The sequence below is a fragment of the Lissotriton vulgaris genome, unplaced genomic scaffold, assembly GCF_964263255.1.
Source record: "Lissotriton vulgaris unplaced genomic scaffold, aLisVul1.2 SCAFFOLD_1315, whole genome shotgun sequence".
In the NCBI taxonomy this organism is placed as follows: domain Eukaryota; kingdom Metazoa; phylum Chordata; class Amphibia; order Caudata; family Salamandridae; genus Lissotriton; species Lissotriton vulgaris.
In genome coordinates this window covers 404,947-430,223 of record NW_028247735.1, presented here as the reverse complement: position 1 = coordinate 430,223, position 25,277 = coordinate 404,947, and the positions used below count along the sequence as shown (strand labels likewise).

The window sequence follows — 25,277 nt, the reverse complement described above, 5'->3', positions numbered from 1 at the left end:
CTCCCAATATGTAGGAATGCACAAGGATTGTTTTGGGTATTAGCCAGTCATTCATGAACAGAACCTTTGCAAGGCTGAGTGGACAACCTCTGTCCAGGGTTTTGTGGATATGATAAATTATCTCCTTGAGAGACCACCTGCCGATCACAGACTATCTAAAGTTTGGGAGACGTTGTGGCCTTTGCGGATGCTCAACATTGAGAGCAGATGGGTCCCTGAGAACCCAGAAAGGTTTGATAAAGATTAAGGGATGGTTCCAACTAGAACACTATAGGCACGGTGGACAGGTTCAGCTACCTAGGCATACTGTTGGACGACAGACTGTCCTGGGAGACATTATTGAAATCACATAAACCTTTAACAGGGTTGCCTTTAGTATCAATGCCTTTTCCAGGCTTTCAGGCTATAGTCATGGAAAGTATATAACTACACCGCTATAATGCAAAGTGTGTCCTAACTGTAACCTATGGGACAGAAATTTGGGGTTACAAATCATCTATTTTAATACAAACGGCAGAAAATAATTATCTAAGGAAACCGTTACGAATCCCACAGAATGTCCCTGCAGAAATAGCTCATGACGAGATAGGTGCAGGTTATATAGCTGACTATATACGTCTGCGCCTGATACTATTATGGTGCTCTATATGGACTAAAAAAAGAATTGGATTTTAACAGATTAATATATTGTTTGAATTAGAATTTTAGCTTGCGTATATCATGGTTAAGGTATATAAAAACTACCCTGTCAAATCTGGGCCTATTGCATTTTTTTAATTCGCCAGCGAAAATAACCATATCAGTCATTGCAATAGTCAAGAAAGCATTTTACGAGTATACCCAAAAAGTTAGAATGCAAGACTCACAGCGTAAACCCTGCTGCATACATTATGCTAAGGTAAAATCTATTGATAAAATTGAATTTTATCGAACATTGGATATGCCGGTGAACCATAGAAGATTTTTAACATTTTTTCATTTGAATAGGTTCCTGCAACATGTAGTCGTGTGGCATAGGCCACAAGACCCACCCGTATGTTCTTGTGATGAGTTCTCTACACTAGACACTTTACACATTGTACTAATTTTCCCTAAATGGGCTAATCTGCGTCAAAAGTATATTTGCCCATTATTTGTACATCTGAATTTCAATCAAGCGAGTCCCGCTCTTTTATATCTATAATTTTTTGATAATTTTACTGTTTGTTGGTATGTATCGAGATTTTTAATAGCTGTGTATTATGCTTATGCATGAGACTGAACTATATGGAACTTCATGATATTAAGTGATGTTCTTAATATTTTTTATGGTTGTTTTTATTGTACTTTTATGATTGCCGATCTTAATCGAATAAAGTAATTATTGATTGATTAAGAGATGGTTCCAACTATCTTTTCCTGACAACTCTTAAGATTTGACTGACCTCCGAGAAGAAAAGCCCAGCATTTCCAAAAGGTTTTCAACAATGACAAATTTACAGGTCCACAGATCTATTGTGATTTTGAGAACCTTGAAAAGTCGACAAGACTCCCCATGGCTTCAAAGAGTACGTTAGAAAAGAGCTGTGCATGTGATAAAGCCAAGTCAGCACCCCCCCTTCTCCCGTCCCCCCAAGATTAATATCCCATTGCCGAGCTGCTGGGAAGGTCATACCCACGACTACCAAAATGTACTTCGATACTAATGGCAGATTCTTTACCATACAAGTCCCGCTGACCTGAACACCTGTTGAGTGGCTAAGACTGGATCTGACTGGGACGTCATGAAGGCCCTATCGATCAGGTTCCGCCCTTTGTCAAGCCATGAGAAACTGACTTCTAGGCACATCCATGATTAGCTTCTGCAGAAAAATAACCTCATCAATACTGCTCTAAAACGTCGTCTACCTGACTTTTTTCACAAGTTTCAGGTCCTAACTGTCTGTTAAAGTGATGTGACTTTAGCTAATATGTTTGGAAAATATTGTTACACAATGAATTGTGTGGCCTCATTTAAACAGTAAACTCCAAGGTGAAGAACTTGCATCCCAATTTCTTTGGGGTTGTGAGCTGGCGAGTCAGACTCTTTAAGATCACTCGGGGTAATTAAAAGTCTGGTTTAAAAAAAATACAATTCTAGAGCTGTTTCCATCGTATTGTCCCATTGGCTACAAATGCTGAAACCCCCTTCCCCGGAAACTGAACTTGGTTCCTTGGTATACATTTCCGGTGCATCAGAAGCTGCTGGTGGATTTCTGGGCGTGGTTGAATCACCTTTAAACTATGAATCACCTCAGACCACAGACTTAAAGGGCATCTGTCAACAGAGGCCCTTCTTCCATTATCTTCCATTCTTGTGGCCTTTCTTGACACATACAGATTAGTATCACGAAAAAATACAAAATATTGTGAAACTTGCGGTCTTTCAGTCCACTCAAAGTGCTTTCAGGCATCCGCACTGAGCTTATGGTTGCTGACCGCATGAATCTATTAATAGTGTCTACTTTGCATCTTTATTCGACTCATAAATATGTCCCCTGATTGATTTTGACCACGATGATACAGACGAAAGACTTTATTTAGAGGAGGGTGGTAAATCAGCAGACACTCCCTTACCCCCAAATTAGATTTGTAGATCCATAAATGGGGAATAACCAGTAAATAATGTTTCCTAATATTTTTCGACATTTTACGGGTGAGCAGTTGCCTCACAATGTCAGCTGGTGGTATGCAGAACGGTGTTACCGTGCTATAATGTGATATTACTGCGCCGCTCAGAATGCATAGAAAAGGTTGAAATTTGCAGTAAGAGGGGGGGACCTAAATCCCGTTACTTTGGGCTGGACTGTTCCAACTGGGCAAGGACCAGGTGGGATCTGCATATCGCTGTTCTCTGCCTGGAGTGTGCAAGGAAATGATGGTCTGGACTGTGGACAGAGTAGTTATTACCAGTGGCTGAGATTAATACACGACTTCCATCCATCACCTTTTGTCCTGGCTTTTTAGCCTCCGTCACTTTGCATGCTGGGATTTTTGAGCCCCTACTTTCAGTGGAAAATGCAGAACCACAAGTCCCAGAATATACTGTGCCACGGACTAAAAAGGCGGGAATAGCAGTGTCACGTGACTTGTGGTCACTCTGCAGCCAAACAGGCTGCAACTTCGACTTGGGCGACTGGTTTAACAAAGTCTTGGCCGAAAGCGTTCAGTTAAGGAGAAAAAAACCACACACAGCCCCAAAATTGAACATTTTGTACCAGAGCGCTAGGTTTCCGTTCTCGGCAGGGATGAGTCGCCGCGCCATGCACACTGCTTCCAGCCCTCGAGGCGCCTGACTCACAAGGACCAGCTCACGTTGTCTGCACTGCCTTGTACTGGCCACGCCAATGTAACATTTGACTTTCAGAAGCATTGACTCACATTTTAAACAGCAAACAGCTGCTTCTATATTTACCTTCTGGCGCTGGATTTCTTTGTTACTGGGCTCGACTGAGGAACGTTAAGAAAAGATCACACACCGCACTGCAAACTCGAGTTGATTGCTTTATGAGACAGATGCTGGGAGAATCAAGAGTTGACAGATGTTTCTAAACATAAACTACTTTTATTTAAGAGCCAATTAATAGAGTTGTGCTTCATAAGTGGTTGGGATTTGCTCTTACATTGACGAGTCAAGAGTCAATTACTCGTGCTCATTTAAAAGAATCTACGTGAATGAGGCCCTTAAAGGTCAGATGCAAACAGGGCGCTCCTCATTATCAGACGTGACAGATTCTGGGTCACGAAGTAATCTGGAAGAGGTGATGGCGCCTAAAATCATGAAATTTGTGAAAAAGTAGAGAACCTGTGATCACATAAAACCTGCTAGTGAATCACAAATATTGTGATAAAACCACAAGAGGATAGAAAAAGCTCACAAGATTCACCACTGTTGCACTAGAATTCACGAGTATACAACTAGGAGTTGACAGCATAGAACAAGTTTCACTAGTGCCCCACGAGGACTGGGCAGGTTGTGAAAGAGTGCACTAACCCAGCATGTGCATTCACCAGCCAGGGTCGGATTGGGATCACAATTCGGCCCGGGCACTGACGAAAAGAGTGGCCCACATTCAAGAGGCGTGGCCCATATTTAAGGGGCGTGGCCCACATTCAAGGGGCGTGCCCTTTCATGAAACACCATTTGCACAGACAAGGAATGAAAGTGGGAGGATACTGTTCTTGCACACGACACAGGGCCAAGGTGACAATGGCCTACATGCTGAGCAACTAAAAAAAATAGCAAGGCCCCTTTTTGTCACAAAATTATTCCAGCCCTCCAGCACAGGAGCACCTGAAAAGCAGCAAAGCCCCTGCTATTACTAACCTACTCAGCCCTCCCCAGACCTTCAGCTCAGGAGCACCTGAAAAGCAGCGAAGCCCCTGCTATTACTAACCTACTTAGCCCTCCCCAGACCTTCACATGAACAGAGGTAAGGCCCCTGCAATTAGTAAATTAATCAACCCTCCAGGCCTTGGGAAAATGTCCTGGCAGGGGAGCACAAAACACAGCTTTCTGGGTCATCCAAGGTAGCCAGGTAGCCAGGGGGGAGGCTGAGGTGAAGCTGGTGCATGGGAAGTGCCTTCCCAGTGTGTTCTGCCAGTTTGAGTATTTACCTTTTACTGTAGTATTACCCTTGTACCTGTGTATGGTACCCTTTTGTAACTTGCACAAGTCACTTTTCTTTTGTAACACACTGTTTGCTACCTCTCACTTTTGTTTGCTTTAGATACTTGCACAAGTGCCACCATTGCCTATGTAACGTTTGTTCTTGTGCTGGAGTGTCTGCCATTAATTGCAGTATTATACCTCTACTTGTATTTTGTACGCTTTTGTAACCTGCACACATGCCACTTTTTCCTCCTATAATGTATCGATTGCTCCTCTTGTATTTTGGTTGCCCACTATTGCCACTTTTGATTCATGTAACTTAACGTTTGCTTTTGTAATTTGTCCACTTATAATTTTCTCCTCATGTATTATTGCTGTCCCTCGTGTGAAGCGCTCTGACACCTTCGGGTAAAGTCTGCGCTATATAAAATCGCATAAATAAATAAATAAATAAAACAAAAAAATTCCAAACATCACCAGGCCCCCACAGCAAGACCCATTCTTCCTCGCCCACTATGCCCTGAATCTGAAGGGCTGAGGGGGGAGGTGTTAAGACTAACACCGTTTCTGGGCTGCATGGGCGCCAGGGGGCCGAGGTGCAAATGGCTTAAAGGCCTGAGAAACACCTGGCCCCCAGGGAGGCCGATTATTGCAAACAATCACCCCTCCCCAGCCCAGCCTCAGCCTGATTGCTTGGCAGGGTAGGGGTGAAGGAGAGCCCACAGCTGACAATCGCTGTCCGGCCGCACAGCGAGGCTGCTTTTTATTTTCTCAGTCTCTGTCTCCGTGCACTCTGTGGGCCGTTTTTTTTCTCCCCTTTCCTAGTCCACTCTCTGTGGACTGGGACAGGGGAGAAAAAAAAACGGCCCACAGAGGGCACTAAGGCACCGGCCCTTCGGCCCATTCCCGAATGCCCGCCTTGCCAATCCGCCCCTGTCACCAGCACATCCCAAGACTTGTCAATGTGCAAGCGGCACTGTTGCCGGTCCTTAGCATGCATCACCGCTGTCAAATGGGGATGCCTGAGAGGGGGACAGAAGGTCTCTTATGGAACTCCAGGGACAGTTACAGCCGGTAGGCTGGACGGGGAGGGGAAGTTCCACTTCCGGTAGGCTGTTTAGCCAACGCCCATAATATGCGCAAGGGCGAAAGTAAGCTGGGCATAACTGCACAGGCCCTTATGGAGATAATGTTGAGGGTGAAGGGGTGCCCAGAGTGAAGTAACCTTCCGACGAACTGGCCCACCTGCGCAAGGTCACTCCGGTAGGAGGGTGAGACGTAGCTTGATCGGATCTTGGTCCAGTCATTGACCTTGCCGTAGGCTCAAAAAGGGATACGCAGAAAGATAATATTGTTGATCACTTACCTTAAAATAGGCATGGCTATGTATTAGAAACATGTTAAGGATAGCCAAATGACATACTGTACATATCAATGTAATGGCCTGGACTTTCTGTGTATTGTATAAATTATTTAAATAATGTTTGCTTATTGTTATGAAATTAAATACGACCCTTAATCCAAACTGGTGTGTTGTTTATATTTTGTTTACGTTGCTGTCTTGGGGGAAGAGGGGTGGTGGATCGCACCGGGGCTAGGAGCGCCCCCACCACTCAACGGTTGAAGTCAAAGATTAAAAAAGATGGCTTAATGGTGTAAGGGAGGGGGACTCAACAGTACCTGACCATATACTGAGGTGGGACCAGACTCGGGCATGCCGCTGAGTATGGTGTGACGCGTGCATTCCGCACCCTCGCCTGCAGCTGATTGGTTGGCTAGGCGTTTGAATCCTACGTGGGGGGAATGACCGGGAAGCTGGTTCCAACCGGCTCCCAGACGATATTGGCATAAAAGGCTGTGGAGCTGCAGGATCGGTCTCTTTCTCCGCCGCTCCACAGCCTTGAAGTGACGCAAGGGTCTCGAGCTGAGGCTCCAACCTGGGTCATTTTCCCCATCCACCATCCCCTGAGATCCAAGTTGGATCCAATATCTCTACGAAAGCATTGCTCCAAATATTTTCTTGCACCTCCGCAGAAATATGCCTACACAGCTGGTTATTCTCAGATTACCCAGTACCTGGGCCCACACATTGGTAGAGGTGAGTGGATGTATGAGTAGGTGAATGGATGGATGGGTGAAAGGGTGGATGGATGAATGGATGAGTCAGGGAGAGGATGGGAAGGATGAATCAGTTAAAGGATGGAAGGATGAGTGTGTGAAAAGGAGGATGGATGAATGACTGGATGGAAGGATCAGTGTTGGTGAAAGGATGAGTGGATAAAAGAATGGATGGATAGATGAATGGGTGAAAGGATGGATGGGCAGGGGGACGTATGGGAGGGTGAAAGGATGGAATGATAAATGAGCGAAAGGATAGGTAGATGCATGGGTGAACAGATGGGTGGGTAAAAGAATGGGTGGGTGAAAGGATGATGGATTTGTGGGTGAAAGAATGGGTAGACGAGTGGATGAAAGGATGGGTGGATGAAGGGATGGTGGATGAAAGGAAGGATGAGTGAAAGGATGAGTGGATGAATGGATGAGTGGCTTCAAGGATGGATGGGTAAAAGGATGGAAGTGTGGGTGGGATGGATTAGTAAAAGGATGGATGGATGTGTGGGTGGGTGAAAGGATGGATTAGTGAAAGGATGGATGATGACTGTGTGAGGTTTGGCGGATGAGTGGGTGAGATGATGTCTAGATGGGTGGATTAAAAAAAAACGGCAGAGTAAATGGAAATCTGAGAGACAGGAATGGATGGATGGGATGGTCAAAGATTGAATGATGGATAAAAGAATAAATGGATAAGAGAATGTAAAGGTCAAATGGTGGACATCAGTAGGTGGATGGAAGCATTATAGGATGAATAGATCAATTCTTGGATAGAAGAGACAAGGAAGCTCTTCTAGGTAGTTTCATGCTCACATGCCTTGCTTGATGATTGACATCAGAACTTGGCATCAAAGTGGAGGGTATTTCAATGTTCTAGCTACAGCCCTGTTAGAAATTGGGGTTTAATTGATACTAGAACATCGGGTCAATATCACTCGATGGGGCTGATTGTTTTCCACACAGAGCTTAAGGGCCAGACTCAAAAATGTCACAGTATTGTCCGCACATTTTGGTGTAAAGCCTCTGACATTGTTCTTATTCCCTCTGCATTAAACACAGCCTTTAGATATTTTTTTAGCATCAAGTAGTGCTGGGCACAAGAACATTATGTGGTCGATTAACACCTTGGATGACTTACACACCCTGTACATACTGTCAGTTTCACCCTTTGATTCATACAATTCCTACACAATACTTATCAGAAAGGACTGCAGCAATGCACCTAAATCATGAGCCACATCCCACATTCCACCTCCCACAGACACACACAGCTCAGCCAGTGCACCTCAGTCAGACTTCCCTCTTGAACCCAGTACTAGGGCCCACTACCAGACGTACACCTGCACCCACTCACAGCCCTACAAACACACGCCAACCCTCACATGCGCAGCGACGCCAATCCACCTCAGTCAGACTCCCCCCATTCATCCGGTACAAGGGTCCACTACCAGCCGTACACACTCGCACATACAGCCCTACAAGTACACACCAACCCTCACGTAACCACTCACGCACAACTCCGCCAATGCAGCTCAATACAGACTTCAGTTACAATATTACGACTTACCATTTGCGCTGCAGGTGCACCCACCCTTGGTGTGACTACCACTTACTCAGTGCTTGCAGTCACACACCTCTCTGCCAATGTGCAGCACTCCCACTCAGTGCTTTAAATTGGGTAGGTACTAACAGATACAGAGTACCTGCAGTTCTTTCTTTTTATATGGAGTGCCTGCACTTCTTAGGAGGGATGCAATACTTTTATTATGAGAGTGCCTGCACTTCTTAGGAGGGATGCAATACTTTCAACGTGAGAGTATTGGCACTTCTTAGGAGGGATGCAATACTTTTAATATGAAAGTACTTCCACTTCTTAGCAGGGGTGCATTTTTTTTAATATGAGGATGCCTGCACTTCATAGGAGGGATGTTATACTTTTAATATGAGAGTACCTGCATTCTTAGCTGGGAAGCAATACTTTCAATTTGAGAGTACTGGCACTTCTCAGGAGGTATGCAATACATTTAATATGAGAGTACCTGCATTTAGGAGGGGTGCAATGCTTTTAATATGAGTACTTGCACTTTTCAGTAGCAAACATTGACTTTAGGATAATGAGTCTACACTTTTAACACCCCCCCCTCCCCCAACACCCCTCCAATAAACCACTGAATGCAGTTCTGCCAATGCACCTCAATCCAGGCAGCCCTTTTTCATTTCCCATTACCGACGCCCACTTGCAGCCCCGTTGTGACGTTTCCTCTTAGCGCCTCAGCGTCTTTCCTTTGCGCCTCTGAGCACTACACGGCGTTTGCCCTACAAAAACACATCATTTTACGCCTGTGTCACCTTCCTCATATTGCCTCTGCGTCTTTCCTTGCGCCTCTACCCAACATACACAAACACATCATTCCACTTGTTTTCAAGGCCATGCACAGCTACAAAGTTACATCGCCGAGCTCGTCTCAGGCCCGGGAAAGGGTAAAAAGTTACTCTACAGACTTCCGCTTGCTGGGACGCTCTCGACAGGCCTGCCCCGGCCCTCCCCGGCATGTCCTAGGCAGCGCTGCCAAGCCAGCACAAGCAGGCACAAAAAGAAGGCATGGAACAAAACCTCGCATTCCGCCTCCTTTTACAAACACACACAATGCAGAGCTGCCAAGCCCGACCTCGGAGCGGGAGAGCACAGGCATTAACCATTCACCAACTGCCCCGGAGAACAATATCTCTCAACCCGCCCTCGGATACCTTTCGCCCTAGTTACCCCTCTCAAATTGCCTCAGAACTTCTTCCCGCAAATCTCTCTCAAACTTTCCAGACCATTCTCCCTTTTAAAACGTGTCACCCTCCCTGTCTAGCCTATCTGAAATATACTCAAAATATCTCATAAATACGGCCCCAAAGGGCTTTCAAACCTCCCGTATAGCACATATATCCCTCCTATGGGTTACATCTCATCCCCACACCACAGCCATATCTCTCCATCCTTACTTCACACATTTTAACCCTTCTCTATAAACCTCTCCTGCCTCTTTCCTTCATACATCCCCCACGACCCTCCCCAAAATGACTCCTGTCTCCCCCCTTTAAACTGTCACATTAATTCCTTCAAATCTCTCAACTCCCCCTTTACTTGCCTATAACCCCCCCCCCCCCCACACACACACACACACACACTTATTCCACAAAGCGTTTGGAACTAGAACACGGGGCAGAATATCTGCTCTCTACGTACAGCACTGTCATGGATTTCTGTAACGTTGGAATATAATCGTTCGTGCGCATAGACCAACATTTACACAATTAAAGCCGTTCCATATAGGTTTTACAGTGAAATTGGAGTATATATTCGTATATTTGCATTCAAACTTAATACGTAATGCTCTATGAACGCTAGCAGGCAATAGGCGAGAAAGGGGGGTGGTCTGCGTGCAAAGCGTGGCGAACTGACGCAGTATGTAAACAATGAAAGAAGACGTCTCACCAGCGCGGTATTTGTAAACATGTGAGCTCACACCAAAGCCATAACAGTACAAAAAGTGCAACATGAAACTAACAGGTAAATAAACCACTAAACTGTCAATATCCCGCCACGCTAAAAACTGTCAAAATTGTTACAAAAGTGTTTGATTTGAGCTTCTTGTCATTATAAATGAATCTTATGTGAAAATAAATATTACCGCTGCCCAAACCACCCCCCTACCCCCCCATATTTCAGAACGATAGGAAACATGGATCACTAAACAAACAAACGCATGAAACCACGAGACGTGCCTTGTAATCCCGGCTTCGCCACTTGATCACATTGTGTGAACATGGGCACATGAAATGCCGGTCGCTCACTCAAAGGCTCAAACTACCGACGATCGCCAAATAGTAAAGAAAGAGGGTCACTTTAAAGAAAGAGGGACACTTTGAAAAAGCAGTTCTACAGCAAACTCAATTTACACTTTTCCGGATAAATCTAGACTCGCCTCAACCTTGCGTGCAGATACGCCGGTCGGCGGGTGCACAAAACGAAAACGGGAATTTACACGAAATGCAATGTTTGCCTAGGTGAGGAGAGAAAGGTTATTGTGGAACGTTCAACACTTTCATTTCATTTTAGCTATCAGGTTCCTTTTTTATATTTTTTTTTTAAATCACAGCAGCGCATTCTCGAATGAGTTACTAAGCTCATTCATTTTCTTTCCCTGGGATTCCCTAAAAGGTGCCTGTCTCGTCCCGAAACGGTGATGATCGTCTGCAATCAAATATATAGTACCTGGTAAGGTGGCACGATTTTGACATTAGAAATTGACTTTTTTGCTTGCCGTTTTGGCGCCCGAACAGGGACCCCTCCCCCACCTCACGCGCCGGTTGGCGCGTTGCATACTGTGTCCCCTGCCATCAGTTAGATGGAATACACGTGTACTGGCAGGATTTCCTGCATCTCCCTCTGACCCACGGAGGTGACGAAGACTGCAATCAGTGCCCAGACGAGGCGGTGAGGAGTGCGGAGGATAACGACCAGAGCCCAGCCGAAAGAAGCAAGGTCCGAGGTGTGAAGAGGCCCACCAGTTTTCCGAAGTTTTCCGAAGTTATCCGAAGTTTTCCGAAGTTCTGAACCGAGTCCAGTCGAGTTTTCCGAGGCCTTCTGTTTTCCGTGCTTCCCGGTGAGTACCATTGCTGGGTCGTATCTAGACGGGTTTGGGTACGCAAGTCCGGTCTGCACTGTTTTTAGGCAGTGTATCTGTACTGTTTAGCAGTATATAAAGTATTACGAATTTCTGCACTGTTACAGCAGTGTATCCGTATCGTTGAGCGGTACATTCAGTGTAGGGGGTAGTTAGCTATGTCTTTATGTTTTCATGTGGTTAATGTTGTGGTATGAATGTGATTGTTTTTGTGCATTATTGTGTTTTCTTGTATAAATAGTTACAGTCGACATTGAGTATCAAGGATCAAGCATTTCAGTATCAAGTAGGCACAATGCCGTTTTTTAACAAATTAAAGCAGATAGGAACTAGGAAAGGGATGTTAGAGGAAGAGATTCCAAATCCCCCTAGGGACACTCCAGGTAATTTTATGTACAATAAACATGGCATAGACGCCATTCTGTATCTAGAGTTATGGACCGATTATACCAAGCACCTAGAGGAAAGATACCGATGGCCAGTTAACGGAACATGGGATGCCGAGTGCATCATAAAGGTAGAAGAAATATTACGGAAAAAGAAAGCTAGACAATCTCAGAAAGACGCCATAGAATTTTGGCGTAAGGAATCACGTAAGCGTGCTGAAAGAGCACTCCGTAGAGAAGACAGACTTCAAGAATCAGAAAAGGCCCAAGAAAACGAATTAGTTACTGAGGGAATTCGAGTAAAATTAGAACAAATAGATCGTACCCAAAATAGCCAAGTGAACAACATGTATCTTTTGGCCGAAGGTACCCCTGACGCCATTTCAGAAATACCGAAAAATTTGCCGTCACCATTGGTTCCAACCAAAGTATTGCACAAGACTACTAAAGACATATTCCTAAATTCCTATCTAGATGATGTAGCACCAGCTTACACCAATCTGCCTGTTCGCGCCCTGCCTGCAGACAGGGACGGGGGTGGTACTCCACCCCCAGGTCACGTTCCGCCGGTACCGCAACAGACTTCTCCTGTTCCGCCAGCCCCGCCACTTCCCCTACTCAAAACTGACCTACCGAAACCACGTTTGCCTGATCCACCTAAACGACAAGTTCACGTTCAGATACAGACTCCGCGGAGAGATAATGCCCAAGCATCCGCCTCAGGAGGTGCGACAGCGGGTCTACAGACCCCGCCACCGACACACAGATTGCATTTAAAAGACACACAGAATCCTTTCCAGTCTCCCCACTACTCATCCCGGCTTGAGGCATTGAAAGATAGGATGTCATTCTGCAGATATGATCCAGTACCCGGAACAGACGATCTAATGGTATTAGCATCACTGCGCTTAAGATCTGCCACCGACAGCTTGTTATGCTGTGTGGGAATGCAGGAAGCCCTCGACAGACTATACAAATTCATACAGACAGGGAAAGATCCCGACGGTGTCCAAGCTGCAATGTATAAACAGAAAGTTGACATTCAAAAACAGATATTACGATTCTTCATTAATTGTGTAATAAGAGAACGAGACAGGCCTGGAACAGATCAGAGTGAATTAGACGTATTGAACAAGTGGGGCCAAAATATAGCAGAAGCAAAACATGACAAGGGGACTTGCATAGCCGCTATGTCCCAGAAAATTAGAAAGGCAGTATTAACTGCGCATCAGGAAGAAACTGATAAAACTTCCTCCGAGGAAGAAAATGAAGATGAGACATCAGGAAAGTCTACAGACATTATAGCATATGTAGGTAGGGGAAACTACCTTAGGAAAGGTGTCCGTCCGGAGAGCAAGAGAGTTTTCTTCTCTGCCTTAACGAATCCGAATTCTGCTGAGCATCAGTTCCAGGAGACTGATAAAAGGCTTCGAGATCGAGTTATACATTCATTAGTATGTTACACCATTCCCATCAGACAAATAATGCTACAGACTGTTGGATATGTGGCCGACTCCCTCCCTACCAGAATTACAAGGGAGCTCTGCCCCTCTTTCCGTACCCATTCACTCACAATGGCTCCTGTGGAGCATGGTTTAAAATAATTAATTCCTTAGATCCCGATATTGCTGTTTTTGATGGGGGCTGGGTTTGGGGAAACTTGAACTTAGTCCTGCTCAACGTCTGTTACCCTGATAAAGAGGGACTTCCCACTCGAATAGGAACTGACCTAGAAAATGAAGTATATGGATTAGGTAATTATACAATTAGCCTTATGATCCTTACTGTTGAATCCGAAACTGCTCCAGTTCTGCCCCATATGTTAGTATTACCAGTCACAGGTGAATTATGTGTTAGCAAGAAAGGTTCAGTACACGTAGGCCATAGCAAATGCACTACTGTGGTCGAGTTCAGTGACCATGGTAAATCGTCCTTTAAAGCTACCAGTCATTCTTACTTTGTTTGTGGTCATACCGCATACATTAGCCTACCTCCAGATTGGGATGGTACCTGTTACATTGCATTCCTTCTGCCACCTGTTTTTCTAGCCCCCCCTGATTACCATAGAAATACGAATCTAGCACCGAATAGACCCAAAAGAGATATTCCCCTTGTCGACTACACAGAAACGGCATGGGAACAGTACACTGATTTTAATAAAGGATTCTTTTTCTTCCTAGGACCTGTCCAAAACAGTAAATTGATACGCAGATTAACAAGAACTCTTGAAGCAGTAGTGAATGAAACTGCCTCCGCTCTAGGTAACTTAACAGAGGAGCAGTCTGCTATACGGACTGTTGTCCTTCAAAATCGTCTTGTAATTGACGTCATCTTGGCAGATAGAGGTGGAGCCTGTAAGGTCATCGGGTCAAGTTGCTGTGTTTTCATTCCACAAAATGCACCATCTGTCTATCAAGCTATCACCCGTCTACATAAAATTGCAGATCAGATACATCAGAATCCAGGCACCTGGACTTGGTCCGGTTGGTTCTGGACTACGTTAACAGCTTGGGGATGGAAGATCTTATCCTTCCTAGGCATTGGCCTTGTTATAGTATTCAGCTGCTGCCTGTGCCTGCAGTGTGGGCCAGCGATATGTGGACTGTGTGCCACATCCTGCATTGAGCATTCCAGTTGCCTCTCAAATAGTCAAAGAAAGAAAGACGAACATATAATGTTACAAGAACAAACCGATCGATTTATGAGGATCGATATATCATGAAGGGTCCGTAGGGAACAAGGAGGGAATGAGGTAATATAAATTTTGGCCATGTTGTGTTCCCTAGCGAGTACCCCACCGACTCCATGTACGAGTTAAAAGTGCATGTAACTTCCCTCCTGTACCAGCTATGAAGACGCAAATACATTTGCGTCCAACGTTAACTTGTCCTCTTTCAGACCCACCATGAATGGGTTAGATGGTCCGTTCCTAAGTATGCTATGCCAACGTCTTTTTGAAGTGTACTCCTACGTTTTTCAGCCTGGCTGAAAGTAGGCCCTGAATCTCTGCCACCGAGCCTCTTTTCTGGCTTCTGACTGCGAGGGCCCCTGCCCAAGCAGCCCCCATACCCGTGAACTCTGACTTACTTCTAGCGCGGCCCTCCGTGCTCAGCTCAGCCTGCTGCCTGCCAAGATTGACTATAACCTTCGAGTTATCTGTTTTCCTCCCCGAAGATACATTCCAGCCTGCTAGCTTCAGTAAACATCCTTCCTCAGCTGCAGGGCTAAAGGGCCGACCTGTCTCTATGCAAGTAATTCATAGCCTCTGTTGCCATGCTTCCATGGAAGGCCCCATGCCCCCACGCTTCTCATACAGACACTCAGGCGCTTATACACGCACTCACAGCAAGTATAGAATAGCTTCTGCTCTAGAGACCTTTCTGCCCAGATAGCTTAGTTCCTAAACATCAGATATCAGATATGATAGAAGTACAAGTTGATCTGACATGCCAGACTTCTGTCTCTTTCCGTCAGTGTAAATGTCAAGTCCCCTGCACCCCGTCAATCACACGTCATGCAGCTGCGCGCGCATCCAAGCTTCCGATTTCTGCTGACATTGCAACATTCTGTTAGCACCACCAATCCTTGAGCCAGAGAGGTGCACGGCGAGCGGGGGCCATCTCACCTGACAGCGCCAGTTCGGGAGAGCGCACAGTGATCCAGACACCAGCGGACCAGCGGACCAGGGACTCGAACTTCCCGCCACCAGACAGCGCCGCCGCTAGGGACTACAAATCCCATCAGGCTCTGCGGCGGCGCGTTCCCCGACGCGGTAAACGCGCCGGGAGGGGCTCTATAACTCAGGAAGCCCTCGGTGGAGCGGGGGAGGAAATCCTTGAGCCAGAGAGGTGCACGGCGAGCGGGGGCCATCTCACCTGACAGCGCCAGTTCGGGAGAGCGCACAGTGATCCAGACACCAGCGGACCAGCGGACCAGGGACTCGAACTTCCCGCCACCAGACAGCGCCGCCGCTAGGGACTACAAATCCCATCAGGCTCTGCGGCGGCGCGTTCCCCGACGCGGTAAACGTGCCGGGAGGGGCTCTATAACTCAGGAAGCCCTCAGCGTCGCGGGACGCGAGCGGGACGCCCGGGGCTAAGCCCGGGCAAAGGGCGGGCCCTCTGTGGCCCTCCGAGGCGCGACAAGGCCAGGCTAGGCCACCCCCCTGAAGACGATCACGCGGAACTGAGGTACGGCTGCTTGGTTCCTTCACCTGGGAGTGAATACGGTCACTAATGCAGGTGTAAGTTAGCTTCCCTCAGTTGGCCATCTTCTTCACCATTGTTTCCCAAGACCAGCAAGCTCCTAGACTACAATTTTACTGGCTGCGTGGGTCCACGACCCTACAAACATAATTTAAAACATGGTCAAAAGACTGGCTCCTCAATCGGCAGAGGCCGTGAATACCCTTGACTCATATTTAGTTCAAGTGGTAACCAGCATTAACAGTAAGAGAAGACAATCTCTGGGCCTAAGTCAATCACCAGTGCTGCCTGCAGATAGCCCGCCCACTAGTACAAACATGTCCGATTCTCTGATAGGTAACAACCAGTCAATTGCTGCAGATTCTGGATCTAACTTTATGATAAATCAAATCGAAGTCATTGAAAACTTGACTCCTGCCAAGGCTGACGCTGACTTGATAGACCTAGCTGATGATGCCTCCACCGAGACAAGCATTCAGACAGATGTCATAGATGAGGCCCCTCAGCCCCAGTCCCCCCCCAATCGTGCAGTCAGAGCATGCAGGAAAACAGCTGCTAAGAGAGGGGGGAAACATCAGGGGAGGAATAAGCCAGCCACCCCACCTCCTAGAAGGAGGGGTAACCCCACAGACCATGAGGTAGATCTCGAGTCCAGGCGCATATCTGATGATGATCTCTTCAATAGGATCCAGGAAATGATAGATATCAAGATCAAAACTATTATAAAGCCCTTGATCGGGAAGGTGGACAAACTGACTGCCGAAGTTAAGAAATTGGGAGGGGTCCACGGTATTTTGGCTAAGGAACTAGAGAATCTTTCAACCCTCGTCGCAGACCTAATATCTACGGATGAGGATGTTCCCGCTATGGATAGAAGTACGCAGCCCATTCAACCAGACCTGCCACACCCACCTCCATCCTTAACATCAATAGCTCCGAACCAGAGCGCGGCAACCGGGGGTCCTCACGTCACCATCACTGACGCAATGGCGGTACTTAGCCAAGAGGCCAGACCGGTCCAGTTTTTAGCGGAAGCGTTACCGCTAGTCCTGGTACTGGCCAATGTCCCAGCTTTGTCACAAGACAAAACAGAGTCCGACCAGGATCTCAAGGACAAAGCCCTACATTGGCTCTCAAACAACATCTACATGGCGCAGGAAGGGTTGGACAAACTGGCAGGCGTTATAGTTTCGACCAGGAGGGTACCTTGGATTGGCAATAAGCCAAAAAAGTTTCAGGGAGACTGCGTTATCATAAATTTTTCTAACGCAGATGTTCTTCCCGAAATCCTGATTAATCTCTTCCCGCCTCAACGGCGCAATGGATCCATAGTCCCGTTAACACTCAGATTTTTTAACAACGAGATCCAATCCTCCACCTTAGCCAATGCTAACAGGCCAGCTAAGCACAGGAGCAATAGTAGCTGGGGAGGGGCAAAGGGCCCTGGATTCACAAGTGACCGGTTTCCGCCTGCACCGCAGCAAATGTCAGGAAGAATTATCTATCCTTATGAGAGGTTTATCCCCCCGGCTTACCCACACGGGTTTGGACCTAACGGGTGGCTGAACGGCGAACCAGGTTACGAATTTAGTGCACGAGGCATCAGGTCATCACGATGGCAGAGAATGGAGCCGGCCATGGGCCACCCATTCACCCCACACCATCAGTGGAATCAAGCTCACGCCGCTCAGATTCACCCAGCCACCCCTTCTGCTTGGGGCTTTACCACAGGAAATAGGTTTGGCCCTTTATCAGACCTTAACACCTGTGATTGACTTACATCAAGATTCAATCCACTCAATCTTGGACCACCCAATTTAAACTCACACAAAGAGGGTCAAAACATCAATGTTCCCCAAAGCTCTTATAGGTCTAATGCAGTCACAGATTCATATATACCTACCACCCGTGGTCAGCAAATACTCGCCCTCGGGTCAGACGCTGCTCCTGACATGGGCACTATCAGCGGGACGAGACAGGTTCTTCGTCACGAGAACTCTAATGGTGCCACTTTAGCGCAAGTTTTCGAGGAAGGCAATTCTGAGAGTGACAGCGAACCCACGACTACCAGGGAGTCATGTAGGATTGTAAGTTGGAACGTGGCGGGCCTGAGTACCAAACGCAAGGACCCAGTATGGCGCAGCTTTATCTCTAAGCACCATATCGTTGCGCTGCAAGAAACATGGGATACTGCCAGCAATTTCTGGTGGGATGGATACACTAGTTTTGCAATCCCAGCAGTGCCTAGTAACATGGGTAGAGCCAAAGGCGGCCTGGTGCTTTTATTCTCCGTGGATCTAAAAGGAAGTTATAGACAGATCAGGTCCGAATCTGACAACATACTGATTGTTGAAAGGCTTATCAATAAAACTAGTAGGACCTTATACGTCAACTTCTATAATTCAAGTAACAGTGCCTATAATGGTCGAAATATTGCTAATTTAGATAGCATTTTAAATTCAGTCTTACAGAATATCTCCTTTGTATTTGAGTTAGTTTTACTAGGTGATTTTAACATTCATTTATGCAATTTAATTTGTAAGGGAAGAGCAATATGTGATGATGAGGACGCTGCCTTGGATGCCCCCCACTTCGAACATACCATAGAGGGACAGGAGCTCGAAGACCTACTGGCTAATCATAACCTTTATGAGCCCAATTTCGGTGCCAGAACGCCAACTTTCAACGGCAGTCAGAATGGTTCCGTGATAGACTACATTTTTGTTTCCCTTGGTATTCTACCCCTCATCATAGCATATAGGACGGTGGAAACCCATTTCAGCGACCACAATCCAGTGCTCCTCGAAGTGGCGTGGGGCAGTAAAATGGGCACAGCACCATCTCCCGTAAACTCAGCCTCCTCTTTGAGGCCTACAGACCAAGATAGAAGAATAAAATGGGCAAAGGTAATCCCGGAAGACTTCTACAAAAAATGTTTCCCCAAAATCAAAACGCAGACCGAGCTATGTCAGAACTCCGACACCCAAGGGAACCTACTGGTCTCTGCTTTTGAGGAAATTTGTGCACAGGTCTCGAGAGATCTTAAAGCTAAACCTCTCCCAGGAACCCAAGTTCATAAGCGTTGGTTCGACGCTGCATGTTCGAAGGCACATAGAGACCTCCTGGCGGCTCTTAAAATTGTTCCAAGACCAAAAGAGGAGATTGTGAGGCTGAGAAAAATCTACAAGTCAGCAGTAAAGAGCCGTAAAGACGCTATTAAGCGCGAAACATGGGAGGAACTCCTCTCAGCCTCGGTGCTTAAGGACAGCAGAAGATTCTGGGCAATCATCAAGCACCCTCTCTTTATGGAAGATGATAACTTACCGATGGACTGTGTGATCACTGAAGAAAAATGGCTATCCTTTTTTAAAAATGTGTATGGGGACAATGCAGCCGCTGAGGACAATAATAGTCATTTACCTTCTTATGGGATGGTTAACCCTATTGTTTTTAATCCCCAAGAAGTAGAAAATGCACTTATGGATACAACCAAACATAAGGCCCCGGGCCCGGACGGAGTCCCGGCCGACTTCTTTATGTTCTCTCCCAAAATGTGGTCAAGAGTGTTATCTAATGTGTTTAATGCAGTAAACTCCAGCACAGCACCTGCCTCATGGGCCAGTTCTATTATTGTCCCCATTTATAAAAACAAAGGCCAGAGGGACGATCCAGCTTTTTATAGGCCCATATCTCTGTTGGACTCTACTGTAAAGATTCTGGGGAAAGTTCTTCTAGTGAGATTGAGGGAGAACGTTGAGGGTTGTGGCGGGCTGTGTGACTTACAATATGGCTTCAGAGAGAGTAAAGGCACGATTGAGCAATGTATTAATTTGTATTTACTCATCTCTAAGTATACAATGGCTAAGGAGGGCTCAGTTTTTCTGGCCTTTATGGATCTTTCGTCGGCCTTCGACCTCGTCAACAGGTCCAAACTATGGCCAATCCTGTTAGATATGGGAATTGACGAAGCCCTAGTCATGTACATGGCCTCGCTACACCAGGAGCTGTTCGCCGCTGTTAGAGTGTCCAACAATGGTAGATGTACTTCCTCATTTAAATCCCTCAAAGGAGTACGCCAAGGCTGCATTCTGGCCCCTACGCTTTTCACCATTTATATTAACGGCCTTGGGGCACATTTGAGGGGCAGGGGTACTGATGTACCGCGTGCAGGAGACGCCCATATTCCGGCACTCTTGTACGCGGACGATGCCGTATTGATAGCCCGTACGGGTGTTGGCCTGCAGATTCTTCTTGACGCCTTTGGCTCCTTTATGGAAAATCTGGACCTAAAGGTTAACGCATCTAAATCCCATACCATGGTCATGGGAATAGAGGGCGCAAAGAGAAGACACAAATCTTTTTTCTGCAGGGGGACTGCCGTGTCTGAGGTAACTACATTTCCATATCTGGGAGTGCTGTTCGATCAAAAATGCACTTGGGGTCCACAGATCAACGCAAAGAGGTTGGCAGTAACTAGATCTTCCTCCGCTATAGTGGGTTTTGCCGGGAAACTGGGTGCCAGACCCATGGAAGCGTTGTTGAAGTTATACAAAAGTAAGCCTGTTGCCATCGCATCTTATGGATCCCCTCTGTGGGGTTACGTAAATCTTGACCCCATTCAGAGAGCAGAAAACAGATTCATAAGATCCCTTCTTTCTGTCCCCCAATCAACCCCTACCTATTCTATCCATAAGGAGGTTGGTTTGCCATATGTATCGGACCTATTGAGCGCTGCACCCCTGATCTTGTGGCTGAAAATATGGCTAAACGCCGATTTACCTCTAAATCATAAAATTCTAAGGGATGTCCTATCCTTGGACAACCAGAGTAAAATTCCTTGGCTGGCCTATCTAGGTAAATCATTTTCAGATCTGGGTCGCCCAGAACTTTTTCGTTCTCCTGAGAAAATTACGACCAGCGACATAGCTCAAATTAAAAAAGCCTTTTTAGAAAGTAAGGAAGCAAGCCGTGAGGCAGTTGAGCTTCAGAAGCCTGCAGTTAGGGCTCACTTCCTATTGCTGAGCGATTTTCAATTGGCCCCATACCTTCGTTTTGTAACTATCCCTTATCACAGGTTTTTATTAACCAAACTAAGGTTTAACCTTATTCATTTTCACCTAGGTTCCTTTAAGGGATGGCAGAAGCCAGAACTAGCTGCCCCTTGCAGCTGCGACCACTTCTCTGTGCAGGACACCATGCACTTCATTATGTTCTGTAGTTTATATCACGAGCAGAGAAAAAAGCACTTACTTCCATTGCTAAAAAACGCTGGGTTCACACAGGTGAGACCCGCGTTGCTCTATCTACAGCTAATGGCTAACCCATGTATTGCATTTGGTCTTGCAAATTTTTTGGTCGCGGCAGCTAGGGCGAAAGTTGCTGGTCAATCTTCGCCCTAAAAGTTTATTAAATGTATGAAATTACAGTATAGGCATGGTTTTTACATATACATACCTTTTTATCTAAGTGTAAATAGTATTTTAAATGTGTATTGATATAATGTATACTTTTTAACGTGTTGTTCTAATGCTTTTTCTCTTTGTATGACTTTAATAAGTCGAATAAAGATATTCTGACTGACTGACCTCCCGTATAGCACATATATCCCTCCTATGGGTTACATCTCATCCCCACACCACAGCCATATCTCTCCATCCTTACTTCACACATTTTAACCCTTCTCTATAAACCTCTCCTGCCTCTTTCCTTCATACATCCCCCACGACCCTCCCCAAAATGACTCCTGTCTCCCCCCTTTAAACTGTCACATTAATTCCTTCAAATCTCTCAACTCCCCCTTTACTTGCCTATAACCCCCCCCCACACACACACACACACACACTTATTCCACAAAGCGTTTGGAACTAGAACACGGGGCAGAATATCTGCTCTCTACGTACAGCACTGTCATGGATTTCTGTAACGTTGGAATATAATCGTTCGTGCGCATAGACCAACATTTACACAATTAAAGCCGTTCCATATAGGTTTTACAGTGAAATTGGAGTATATATTCGTATATTTGCATTCAAACTTAATACGTAATGCTCTATGAACGCTAGCAGGCAATAGGCGAGAAAGGGGGGTGGTCTGCGTGCAAAGCGTGGCGAACTGACGCAGTATGTAAACAATGAAAGAAGACGTCTCACCAGCGCGGTATTTGTAAACATGTGAGCTCACACCAAAGCCATAACAGTACAAAAAGTGCAACATGAAACTAACAGGTAAATAAACCACTAAACTGTCAATATCCCGCCACGCTAAAAACTGTCAAAATTGTTACAAAAGTGTTTGATTTGAGCTTCTTGTCATTATAAATGAATCTTATGTGAAAATAAATATTACCGCTGCCCAAACCACCCCCCTACCCCCCCATATTTCAGAACGATAGGAAACATGGATCACTAAACAAACAAACGCATGAAACCACGAGACGTGCCTTGTAATCCCGGCTTCGCCACTTGATCACATTGTGTGAACATGGGCACATGAAATGCCGGTCGCTCACTCAAAGGCTCAAACTACCGACGATCGCCAAATAGTAAAGAAAGAGGGTCACTTTAAAGAAAGAGGGACACTTTGAAAAAGCAGTTCTACAGCAAACTCAATTTACACTTTTCCGGATAAATCTAGACTCGCCTCAACCTTGCGTGCAGATACGCCGGTCGGCGGGTGCACAAAACGAAAACGGGAATTTACACGAAATGCAATGTTTGCCTAGGTGAGGAGAGAAAGGTTATTGTGGAACGTTCAACACTTTCATTTCATTTTAGCTATCAGGTTCCTTTTTTATATTTTTTTTTTAAATCACAGCAGCGCATTCTCGAATGAGTTACTAAGCTCATTCATTTTCTTTCCCTGGGATTCCCTAAAAGGTGCCTGTCTCGTCCCGAAACGGTGATGATCGTCTGCAATCAAATATATAGTACCTGGTAAGGTGGCACGATTTTGACATTAGAAATTGACTTTTTTGCTTGCCGTTTCTTTCTAAAACATACATTCGGATCAAAGCATTTTCCACATAACAAAAACACCCCCGGTACCAGCTCGCTAACAGTGTTTGCTGATCAGCGGCATTTAACACAGGGGACTTCAGTGGGGCAACACGATGGGGCGGGGAGGCTGCTGCACAATGTAACGAGGGGCCCCGACTCTACCATCTGTCACATGTATTCACTGGCCTTGGGGTACAGGGGGTCCCCGGAGGGTTTCCCCACCCCGCCTGAGGCTGCGTTCCGCCCCGCAGCACACACTCACTGGTGCCGAAGTCACTCACAAGAGCTCAACACTCCGACACAATAAACGTGATCGCCGGGGCGCCTGTCAACGCTGCATGCCCGGGAGGCACGCGCACTGCCACGTGCTGCCATAACAAGACAAACTCACTGATTCGTATTACCGGTGGGAAGACTTAATGGGTAGAAGAATCTCACAACTAAAGTGTTGTCCAGTAAGTACTGCTGGAAAAGTGAAACAATGGGGTTTCGAGATCATCGCCTCTTTCAGAAGCCCCCCCTGGCAGAACACACAATGCATCATGTACTTTTTTGCACCCCCACTCACAAGCTTTTTGAATTGGTGTTACATTTCAGGTTCTGTAGAGTCATTGTGGGAGGGGGAGGGGCACCTCAGCAGCTGGCTAAGAGAAAGGCAGGGCATCTGAGGTGGCACAAGGTTGAAAGGTGGGGCGTGGGCATGTTTCCAAGGAAGTGGGGGGAATAATATCGGACGTATGTGCGTTCGGGCCTCAGGGTCATTTCCACGGACGGGATGGGGCATGCGTGTGTCCCACGGGGTGGGATGGGCTCCAGGGGGATGGAAGGCATGCATGTGCCGGGCCCTAAAAGATGCAGTGCAGAGAAAAAATAATTAGCCCTGAATCTCTAGAGCACCAACCATAGGCATTCCTGATCGTGGCTTTTTTAATGACGTCAGCAGGGTTTTGAGGCGCATTGTGACATCATTCCCCAGAGGGCCCTTTTAGATGAGGTTTATGACGAGGTGGCAGCAGCAGGGGTTAATCGCAGGGTTATGGGGGAGAGGGGAGGCATGCGTTTCTCAAGCCTGAAAGGGGAGATCCTCTGCAAAAAAAAAAAAATCCAAGTCTAACATCTCTAACAATACCCAACGATAGGCATTCCTGAATGTAGTTTTGTTTAATGACGTCAGCAGTTTTGCGATGCCCTGTGACATCATTACCTGGGGTGGCGCATTTAAAGGAGGCTTGCGTCCAGAGCTCATTGGGAGGTGGGTCCCAGAGCTTGTTTGAGACTGAGCTCGCGCTGTCAGTGGGGTAATAGTGGGCTTGGGTGGGAGCTTGGGGAAGTGTCTCAGGGCTGAGGAGAGGAGCATACACCCCGCGTCCCACGATAGACGTAGGGGAGAGTGCAGGGCGCGGAGGGTGAAATGTTGTTTCCTTGGCGCCCCACGCAGCCCTCTCAGGCTGACAGGGCAGAGTTTGTAAACTTTCGCCAGCGCAGAAGGAAGTGCCGGGATTTGTCAAAGTGAGCGCTCCGGTACTCACCCACGCCATACTTCTCCCTCTTGGTGGGGATCCAGCGGGCTCCCATGCTGCCCCCCACCAGGGACGAGGCGCCCCCTCACACCAGCAGCGGATCCCAATCCAGCCCTGCCACTCGCCGCAGCTCCGCCATGTTTGTGGAGCCAGAGGGGAAGGAGGAGAGAGGGGAGGGATTGGGGCTGGGAGGTGAGGCCAGCCTGGGAGGCTCTGGAGGAGGGAGGGAGGGGGAACGCTACGCCGGGCTTTCCACAGGGTCAGGGAGGAGTGGAACTCTCAGATCACTGGGGCGCCAGTAGTGATCAGGCAGGGTCAGGGCTGCGCTAGTGAGAAAACGGCACTAGCTATCAGGGAGAGGGCAGCACTGCAGGAAACTGCACTAGTGATTGTGGAAAGAGTTGCGCCAGTGAGCGGTGAGAGAGCTCCGCACCGGGAAGGGAGCTGCACTAGTGATCAGGGAGAGGACAGGACTGGTGACACCATGCATCCGGCCGGGAAACTGCCCTAGTGATCGAGGAAGGAGCTGCGTTACTAGTGATGGGAAGAGAGATTGTTACCGAGGAGTCTGTTGCACTAGTGATCAGGGCGGGAGCTGTACTGGTGATTGGAGGGAGAGCTGTACTGGTGATTGGAAGGAGGGCTGTACTGGTGATTGGATGGAGGGAGGGCTGTACTGGTGACAAAGAACGAAGCAACACCAGTGACCATGGAAAGAGCTGCGCTAGTGACGGGGAGGGAGATTGTTACTGA

The 25,277-nt window shown here is 46.9% G+C and overlaps 1 protein-coding gene across 1 annotated transcript in view; it reads right to left on the bottom strand.

Annotated features, from left to right (window-relative positions):
• Positions 1-24,668, bottom strand: part of LOC147665059 (dedicator of cytokinesis protein 5-like) — a gene marked incomplete at its 3' end in the record, with an annotated part of 265,414 nt that extends 240,746 nt beyond the window's left edge. Inside the window, exon 1 of the mRNA XM_086949783.1 lies at positions 24,534-24,668. Within this exon, the coding sequence (XP_086805909.1) occupies positions 24,534-24,579 (46 nt within the window). The remainder of the gene's footprint in view (positions 1-24,533) is intronic.
• Between the last annotated feature and the right edge of the window lie 609 nt (positions 24,669-25,277).